General features: G+C 45.5%; 1 protein-coding gene across 1 annotated transcript; it reads left to right on the top strand.

Annotated features, from left to right (window-relative positions):
• The first annotated feature begins 9,049 nt into the window (after positions 1-9,049).
• Positions 9,050-9,820, top strand: LOC147606437 (uncharacterized). Its single transcript, XM_086792163.1, has one exon. The coding sequence runs from the start codon at positions 9,108-9,110 to the stop codon at positions 9,717-9,719; it is 612 nt and encodes a 203-aa protein (XP_086648289.1). The 5' UTR covers positions 9,050-9,107; the 3' UTR covers positions 9,720-9,820.
• Positions 9,821-10,318: the final 498 nt, after the last annotated feature.

Genomic DNA, 10,318 nt, shown 5'->3' with positions numbered 1-10,318 from the left:
ACTCAGTAGCAATGGCTCTGATCTCCCCGGGCTCAGTGTGGCTCTACCGATCCGTCCTACCTCCTGAGCTGGCGTACTCCTACTCGAGCATGGCGAGGTCTAGTAATCTCAAAAAACTCCCCAGTCACTCTATCACCAAGCTGCGTCCACTGAGAGGCCTAGCGACGATAGTAGAACTCATGTCTCTGCTCCTCTACCCTCTAACCACCAGGCATGCCTGGCTCAGCTGCATCTTGGTCAGAGCTCTGGCTATCATGCCATATCCTCTCAATGTCCTCAGAAAGACTAGGATCTGTAAGTACCCTCTTTGGGATCCTCAACTGCAAGCTGGTCTCCCGTGTCCTCTCCTCAAGTGTCAAAATAACTGGTGCATGGTCTGAAAAAGAGGTGCCAGCGAGAATGCCAACGGAGCCCCCACACTCCTCGAACCTGTCGCCCACATAGAAGCGATCAATCCATGATAGATTAGTCCCTCCCTACTAGCGATCCGACCGAGAAAAACTAAGACTGTCCTGAGAGCGGGAGAAAGCCTCATGCTACCATGCATCAGTGATCCGTAGTGTCATGCTGCAAAATCGCTCCCAAGCTGCAAGCTCCGTGCCGTGCATTGTAACATGACTGCTTCCCACCCTATCGGCCAGGTCCTTAAGCATGTTGAAGTCTCCCCTGACACACCAATGTGCGGCCTATGGCAATGCATCCGTAAAATAACAAGAGTTCAGAACTCTGCTCTGGCACTAGCATGGTTGGGCGCATAGACATTGAGCACGCCAAAGAGCTCATCATGCATCCTCAGAATGACATACTGTGCTCTACCAGGCACAATGACTCCGCAATCCACAATGGCCTGCCGAGCCATACATCCGCAATGACCATACATACTCCTCCCTGCCACCCAAGGGGCCAAACTTTGCAGGCCAAAATGTGTCCCATCTACCAGGCATCACCGAACCATATCTCTGGATCCTGCTCTCACCCAAATGGTGCTCCTGCATCATCAGAATATCAATACTACCCCGAACCAGGCATCTCTGAAGCTCCTGCCTCAAACAACCACGATAACATACATAGTGTGCGCCGCCAAGGCCCTGTACATTCCATGAGATGATCCTCATGGATGACCTGTTGAGGTGGAGGCTGTCTCAGCCGTACAGTGGGCCTTCGCAAGCGGCTTGGATGGAGAATAGCCCCATCCGAGCCGCTGCGAATTTGCCCACCCGGTGTGCTGCAGGAATCTCGGATCAGGCGCCAGTGGGGCTATCTCCCATGGCGATTGCCTCCCGCTCAGAGATAGCAACCTCATGTATGCATACATAACCAGGGTCACGTGCTAAGTCTGCCACTATGAGAACCACCAAATGTCGAATCCCGGAGGCATCCACACTCCCGGTATCCAAGAAAAAATGAGCCAACTCCCAGAGTCGGCCTATCACGTCTGTCACCTCCAGATCGCTCACATGGTGAGAAAACTCAACTGCCTGAGTCTTCAAAATGCTAAGAGCGAGATCCACAGTCCACTCCCGGTCGCTAGGGCCACAGAGAGGGAAGGAGAAGGCCACCGCTGAATCAAGTGCCTCCTCCCCTCGGGCCGGAGGTATCACTACATGAACTCTGATGGGTGCTGGCTCATGGGGGCCCTCCGCTCCAAAAAGCCGTGTGAAAGAGTAGTCAAAAGCCTCCGAGCACTATCTAGTGTTGAGACGACTTAGTCGACTGCAGATAGAGGATATCCATGAAGCTCGAATCAGCATGGTAAGTCTCCTCTGCAGTGCTCGAGCAAGGTCGGTGCTCAGTGCCCGCCGGACTGCAGGTGGGCGCCAGGGAACTTCCAGGGCCTCCCGGGGAGCTGAGGCGAGCGGAGGGGGAGGAGGGGGGGAGAAGGGGGTGGAGAAGGAGCCGCTGCCAAAACCGGAGCGGGAAGAACGGGAGGAGGCGAAGGTGGAAGCGAGGCGGGAGGGGGGGTGGGGGCGAAGGAGGGGGTGCTGGCATCTCCTGGTCCTCAGTTGGCGCTGGGGTCTCCTCATGGAGGGGAGCAAAGCTATTCCTCATCACGGGCTGAGACTGTGGCTGCTGCTGCATCGGTCTCTGGGTGTGCTGTTGTGGCTATCTCCCTCTACGGCGCCCCTATCCAGACTGCCACTCCAAGGTCTCTGTGGGCTGAGCACGTGTCCCGGAGGCTGCCTGCCGCCGAGCCACATCTGTGGGCGGGCCATCGGGGGCCTGCTCTGCTGCGATGAAGGTCGGGGTCTCCTGCGAGGGTAGGGCCTTGGCCATGTGGCCGACCTGCCTGCATATAAAACACTAGTTCGGGAGCCCTGAAAACTCCACTCTCTGATCAATCCATCCCCCCTATCCTAGGTAGCTGAATGACCTTCGGAAGGGAGGAGATGTCAGGAAACCAAAACTCTAACCGAAGGTAGCCCAGCTGCTCTAGCCACCACTGAAGCTGCTGTGGGGCCAGTCTCAAGCACCGAGCCCACCAATGCTCCTAGCCTAGAAAGGAGTGGAAGGTACTCGCGGTGGAGTCCAGGGAAGCAAACTGTAACATGGAATAGGCGCTCTCCCTGCTCGACCGGCTGCTGCTGCTGCTGGGTCAAAGCCATGCTGCCAAGGTCTGAAGAGTGCCCGAGCGCCCCTGATGTCAAGGGGACTCATGGCTAGGACTTGTCTCGAACTCAATCTAGTAGTGTCCACGGCCCAGTAACTGAATGTCCAGGATCTTGCCCACATCTGCAAGAAGGCGGGCCTGGAGAAGATCCCGGATCTCCCCTCTGTTGTTGGGGCGAGTGTCGACTATACAGCAGATGGTGGAATGTGCCTGGAGGCGTTCCACCATCTGCTGCCGACTATACAGCAGATGGTGGAATGTGCCTGGAGGCGTTCCACCTCTGCGAGACGGCGAGGCTCGCTTCCTCTTCTGGGGAAAGAGAAAGCCTGATGGGGGTATCCTCAGGGGCGGGCGAGGGGGTTGCGGAAGAGTCCCTCTAAGGTGGGGCGAGAGGAGCCTCCATTAGTGTGTCTGAAGCTAGGTCGAAGGCGAAAGGAATGCGGAGAGTCCTGCAAGAACCGAGCTGCACAAAAGGCAAAGGGGAAAAGGCGGAAGGCAGAGGAAAACAGAGGGGGCGAAAAAAAAACAGAAAAAAGGGGAGGGGCATAAGGCGGTGGCGAAAAAAAGGGGAGGGGCGTAAGGCGGTGGTGGCGAAAAAAAACAGGGGGGGGAGGAGGCAACGCGAAAGGGGGTGGGGGGGAGAGGGCGGAGGCTGGCAGAGGGGGGGGTCACTGAAGAAAGGGAGAATCAGGGGGGGCGTGAAGGAGAGGAGCAGGGGGCGATGGGCGCTACAGAGCTGGGGCGGGGGGCGCAAGAAGACCAGGCAGGGGGAGCAAATGCAAGGGCGGCAAAAAACCAGGGCAGGCAGGGGAAACAGGCACGAGGGCGGGGAGGGGGGGTGCGTGCAGGGGGGAGCGGAAGCTTCAGCGAGCTCAGCTACGTAGGGGAGCCAGTTACCTTATGGGATATAAAAAATTATTCTTCCTCGGATTCATTAGAGCTATCAACAACTCTAATGGCAAAATGGAATAAGCATAGTCAAGATGAAGCTTTAATAGCTTATCCAATATTTTAATTGTCGTATGTAAAGTACAAATGTGAACTCTCTCTAGGCATAATATATGGTTCACCCTTGACTTAGGCTTTTTTTTTGGTTGACTTTCCCTTGATCTTGGTCTTTGATTTCCCTTAAGCCTTGGTTTGTTCTTCATCTCCAGTTACTTCCTTTGTCTTGTCTCTGGATGGAATCTTCATACAATCCATTGTAGGGCTATACCATTCTAGATTGTTCATGCTTGCCATCATGCAATAGAGTCATGGGTTTGCTGATCTAGGACCATCACACACCCCATATATGCACTTTAATGCTTTCAAATTGGCACTCATGTGCCACTCTACTATAAAGTTTCCTACCCCATCCACCACAAACTTCTCACCTTTATTTTGAGCATCAATGATGCTTGGAATTTCTATGTGCCACCATAATAACCACTTGAGAGTATCATGACTCTAATCTAGCACTGCACAACTATCCCTAGCTATCATAGTTCCATCTTTGACTATGCGCTATGTAATGGCTTGTCTCCCTGAGCATAATTTAAAGTTATGTTCATCAGTTCTATACTGAATCTTTCCATTTTTTCACCATGGCTGATTGGACCCTTCTAACATCTGTAAATATGTTAATATACATGTCATACTTGAATGTTGATGTCATTTTTTTTGGCTTCTCTACAATCATGAAACCATCAATGTGTTTGTATTGAGCTATGAGCCCTGGAATAGCCAAAAAAATTTTGGTGTCATGGCATTGCTACGGTATGTGGTTGGGGTAAGCCGAACACATGAAGACGTTAGGGCTTCATACCTTGGATAAGTAGTTTTGATATGCCTCGATATTCCTTCCTGCTTATTGAAACCTTGTCACATGCCTCCGTCACCTCATCGGGCTTGACCAAGTCACGAAAGTCATTGCAAACTTCCTTGACTGCCCTCCTTTGAAGCCTTGCATACTCCGAAAGCTTGAGCATTTCAATTAAGTCATTGTTTTTTATAGCAAACTTGATAGGATTATCTAAGAAAAAACCAAGGATTATCCAAGCAATTCTATCTATAGGATTATCCAAGAAAAAACCAAGGATTATCTATAGGATTATCCAAGCAAAAACCTCCCACACTATTCATGTAGCTTCAAACAAGCTTCATCCGTTTCTTCTTAGCACCCCCATGTGTTGCTAGGTATGTAACACTCTTAAAATGTCTAGATCTTGCCCTTAACCCAAAAGAAATGCTTTTTAGTTGGGTTTTTTTGGAGTGTATGTTCCTCCCATTTTTTGTTAGTTTGTCTAAGCTTTGTCATCTCTTCTTGAGATGATTGAAGTAGCCTTTCTAACTCATTTACATGACGACGCTGAGTTTGTGAGATCATAATGTCTTCTAACCCTTTAACAGATTGCTCATGTGTGTGTGTGTGTGTGTGTGTGTGTGTGTGTGTGTGTGTGTGTTTGTATGTGTGTGTGTTGATAATGGAAAATGGTAGCTTGCTTGTTTAAACTTGAGCAGTACCCAAATAAGCCTTCTTTACTATCCCCAATGAATTAAACAGGATCATGTAAAGTGTTGAATGATGAATTAAACAGGATCATGTAAAGTGTTGAATGATGGAGGCTTACCAGTTGATGGGTCAAGAGGATATAGATCTCCTTGAACCCACAAATCTACATGCTTCTTCTCTTCTGCACGTAGTCTTTGAGCTTCAGTCTCATCATGTAGAGCTTTATGATGAATACTTCTCCATGTGTAGTAGTCTTTGAGCTTCAGTCTCATCATGTAGAGCTTTATGATGAATACTTCTCCATGTGTAGTAGTCTTTGTCAAGCACCAAGTTGATATGGTGCCTTTTCTTTGAGTTTGTGTCGCTATGGCAAGAAGAGGAAAGAAAGCAGTATTAAACACAAAATAATGAAGATTCAAAGAGAAATCAAGAGATGGTGGGAAGGGAGAAAAAGATAGTAAAAAGAAAAGAGAGGGAAAAACTCGCATCATGCCCTATGGAAGAGAGACGTACGCTATGAATTCAAATTTTTGGAATAAGCTTATTTTAGAAAATATTTAAGAGTGTACTAAAGTAGGTAAGACGACTGCTAGTATAAGTGAATTAAAGACACTATAGATACGTGATGGATAGCATATTAAAGACACTATCCTCTAAATATAGGTAAAACAGATGCATTTAATATAGCTATTTGTCTCTTCTATTTTAGTTAGATCACTTTGATTAAGAAAGTTAATCCAATCCTTACATAGCCCTTTTTTTTTCTATTTTTGGCCCTAATGAATTTGCGTCTTACTTTCAACTCGATTAAAAAAGAGTGTTTATACCTTAGGTCTAGTCGGATCTTCTTTTATCCATTGATACCTACATTTTTGGGATCCATGTGTTAGTGAGGTTGATGTTCACAAAAATATTCGTAAGGCTAATGATTTCTCTTAAAAAGGATCGGAACAGTGCTACCTCAAGTCTTCCATTATTAATGTGCTCAAGAAGGTTTTGAGGGCTTTATGGTTCATTAAGTTCTTCATTATTTTTGTCATAGTCTTGCTCATAATTGACGTATGTTCCATCTACCCAATTATGCTAATAACAAAATTGTTTGTCATGCTTGATGAACTTTATGTTTAGGCTTCCTTAGGTAGATTATTTGGTAAAACACTAGCATGGCCTAGCAAGTTGAGTTACATATACAAGCCTTTTAAGTTGAGGCAACTTGAGATAAGTACATAATAATTTTAAGTTGAGTTACATATACAAGCCTTTTAAGTTGAGGCAACTTGAGATAAGTACATAATAATTTTCCTCTAGTATGAGATTTATATCTCAAAGTATTTCCTCTCCATGGCATGGAGATAAGTACATCATTATTTTAAGTGCTACCTTTAGTATGCCAATCATCTCAAAGTATTTGCTCTCCATAGCATGGAGATATATTACACGACCTTTTCTCAAAGTACAAGCTTTCAATAAATTTTATAAATTATTTTAAATAAGATAACTACAAGTTAATACATCAACCTTAGAAGAAGAATTGAACGGAAAACTTAAACGAAAAAATATTTATGAACACAAGACAAAAGCATTGGGTCTAATCTGTCCCCCCATATGCGAGACCCGTGATCTCACATATGAGTATTTCAATGATATATTAAGGTATGAAGTAACTTGATACAATCAATACATCTTCTCATCAAAGGAGAAAATAAAAGATGGAAAGAAAAGAGAGCTTCATCTAATGAACCTGCAATTCTTATAAGCCATGTTTAATCTCTCTCTCTCTCTCTCTCTCTCTCTCTCTCTCTCTCTCTCTCATGAAATAATTAAACCATATAAGGAAAATAATAAGAGAACTAATACTCCCTGTAGACGTTTGCTTGTCTCAGCTTGTCCTAGCTCCATGTATACAAGTACATGCCTGCAACTTACAGCCACTGTATCTCTCTGGTTTTTCATCAAAAGGCATGTTCTACAACTCAACGCGTGGACCGTTTCGTCAGAAGGCCTGTTCTACAACTCAACGCGTGGACCGTTTCGCTAAATTCAACTGTATGCAAAAACCGACCTACTTTTGGGGATTCTTATCATAAATATGCTAGTTTTATCATAAATTTATTTTCTTTATATTTCTCTAATTGTTTAGAGATATTCATATACTCTCATCTCTAACTATAATTTTTATTGAATAAATATAATTAAATTCTCAAGAAAGTTCACTCACATAACAGTTCTCCCAGTTAAGAAAGTTCTCAGTTGCATAGCTTGCAAACCTGGTCTAGAAATTTGACAAAAGGAACGTCCAACAAACCAGCAGGGTTGTGCACATGGTACATTAGATCATACATTACCAATAAAATGTATTTGGCAAGTCCTACCAAAACCATCAACAACAAGGTATGCGTGTTGTTAAATATTTTTTTTTTCAAAAACAATAACAGTTGGTAAGAAGCATACCCGTCATACCAAAAAATCGATATTGTTGTTAAGATATCAACCATCTCGATCCATTGTCTTATATTCATGCCATATTCACCCTGGCTCATGAGCAAAACATGCTCACACTCTATGTTAGTAGCTCACAACTACTAACACCGATAGCAATCATGAGTACTAACACGTACTCATGTCCAGTTTTCTCTAAGCCATGGGCATCCCCAATGATCCCAGAGGGTGATCAAACACACCAGATCAATGACTCTTTCTCGAGAAAATAACTGTCATCTAGTGTGTGGTTGAGAAAACCCTTCCCAATAAGTACTCATACCATATCACCGCCATCACGTCCCAACCATTTTCGGCTTACGAGCATAAAGCCCGTCAATCTCACCAACCTACACAAGGTTATCTATTCAAACATATTCACATTAGCAACATATGCTAAGGTTACATGGTAGCACATAAGCATTAAATCAACACTTAGTTCCAGACATCCCTAATTTCATATGTCCTACACATGAATATTTGGAATCACCCAAGTGCTATGCTTTGAACATAGTAGTAATCAGGCATCCCCAATTAACCACAGAAGGATGGACGGATAAACCGTGACAAGATAAGTACATCATTATTTTTAAGTACTACCTTTAGTATGCTAGTCATATCTTAAAGTACTACCTTTAGTATGCTAGTCATATCTTAAAGTATTTCCTCTCTATAGGCTATGCGATCCACATAGTTTGCTTTTGGTGGAACTTTTCAAATAGCCATGCCTTCTTTGGGTTCTTCGAAACTCCACTTGTTTGTGGAACCACCCACAATCATGGGCCTATATAAGAGGTTTATTCCACCACAACCACAATTTGCGTTGCTCCCTATTCATTCTCCATTATAGAATCCACTTTGCCATTGAAGCTTCCTTCTTAGGAGTGTAGAAAAGGGAGGGAACCATTTGTGACTAATTAGAAAAGACAAAAAGCAAGTCCTCACATGATGCGATGTTAGAGGTGGAAGGACATAGATTGTTGGCGTCGGCCATATGCAACATGTGATGCGCACAATATGCCAATGTGTGTCGTCAACAACAAAAAACTAACTTAGGTCGGTGACACATTGATTTGTCAAGGGTGACAGATGTAACTACTGGATGATACACAATTAGTGAGCTAGATCACGGATATTCAACTAAGAACCACAAATGTGTGAAGGAAACCTTACATTACCTCTCTCAACTTGAACACACACAAGGGCTCTTGCCCTACACCGCGATAGCCGGGGCCCCCTTCTCCCACATGCCTAAATGATTAGGCATGCGGTCCGTCAATTCCGTCTCTAAAATAACCCGCGCAATACAAAAAAAAACGAACAACGGGCGAGTTACGGTAGGCCATTAATTCAAAAAAAAAAACCAAGGCCTGGCAACTTAAATTCCATAACCGATCTCTTGCTAAAACAAAATAATTTGAATAAATTGAATAATGTGTAAGACATTTCAGATGAGATAGCTATTCTCCAGGTAGGGTTGACATTCTCACTCATTTCTGCCGGAGGGGTAGTTTTGTAGTCTCGGAGATGAGCTCCTCAGCGCTTCTTGCTCCTGCACAGGCTATAGTTGCCATGGCTGCAGCTCCTGTGAAGTTCTCTACTGCTACTACTATCACAGCAGGGGCGAATTGCACATGCAAGCTGCCAGGTGCGGTAAGGAAGGCTAACAGCTTGGGAGGCAACGAAGCAGGCTTTGGGAAGGTGTGCGCGAGGGGGAAGCCATGGCTACGAGTGATGGCTGCGCAGCGCTACAGCAACTACAGCAGCTACGACCCATACGACGATGTGGAGGTGGATTTACCACCAGAAAAGATGCTGAAGAAGGGGGATCCGGGCACATACCAGGCCACCATCAAGGGGGTGATGCCGGTAGGGTACTGGGTGACCATGCCCAGCGGCAGAGAGGCCTATCTGCCCGCCCAAGACTTAGGGTTTCTGGGCGGCCTCGAGAAGCTTAGGAAGATCTTCAAAGAAGGGGATGAGGTCACTGTGCGTGTGGTCACGCGTGGGGGCTCCGGCCGTGAGGTCCTCTCTCTCAAGGTTCCTGACCCCAACAAGCCTGACCCTCCTCCGAAGCCTCTCCGTAAGGAGTTTCTTCCAGGCGGTGCAGCCAGCCGCAGGCGCAGGTACCAGCAATAACCTCCCTTGTTTCCATATTCTTTGTATTGCATAGCTCCTCATAGTTGCCCTTTGAGAATCACTCTCTGTACCCTTTCATGCAAATGCAAACCCACTCCAATTCCATGTCTCTCTCATCCCTTCCTCCTATGCTTCTTCCCTTGCTGTATTAGCACCTGTACTTTGTTTCATGTGTGAGTTCCATGGAGTTCTACTGGGTCTTGCATGTGGTGGTAACTTAGTTTTTACACTTTGTCTCTTCCATGGTTTCAACTAGTACTGCCATGTTCTGTTTAATGCCTTTTTCATGTGTGTGTGTGTGTGTGTGTGTGTGTGTGTGTGAGAGAGAGAGAGAGAGAGAGAGAGAGAGAGAGAGATATGAAAGGTTAAAATGATCTATGAGACCAAATACATAGATTATAAGACAATAGCAGTCTTAAGCCAAGTCTCAGGCTCAAATGGGAACATTACAAAGAAAAATCCTACTAGTCAGCTGCTATCCTCCCATCCAAAGAATATGTTTTGGTTCTCATGGCTCAGTATTCATCATGGATACAATCTACCCTTTTTGGTATCATATACTCCCTTGGATCTTTTGGAGTCGTCAATCTCTCTCTCTC

This window comes from Cibotium barometz, chromosome 57 (assembly GCF_041138505.1).
Source record: "Cibotium barometz isolate CiBa-2024 chromosome 57, ASM4113850v1, whole genome shotgun sequence".
Lineage (NCBI taxonomy): Eukaryota > Viridiplantae > Streptophyta > Polypodiopsida > Cyatheales > Cibotiaceae > Cibotium > Cibotium barometz.
This window is presented reverse-complemented; position numbering and strand designations above follow the sequence as displayed.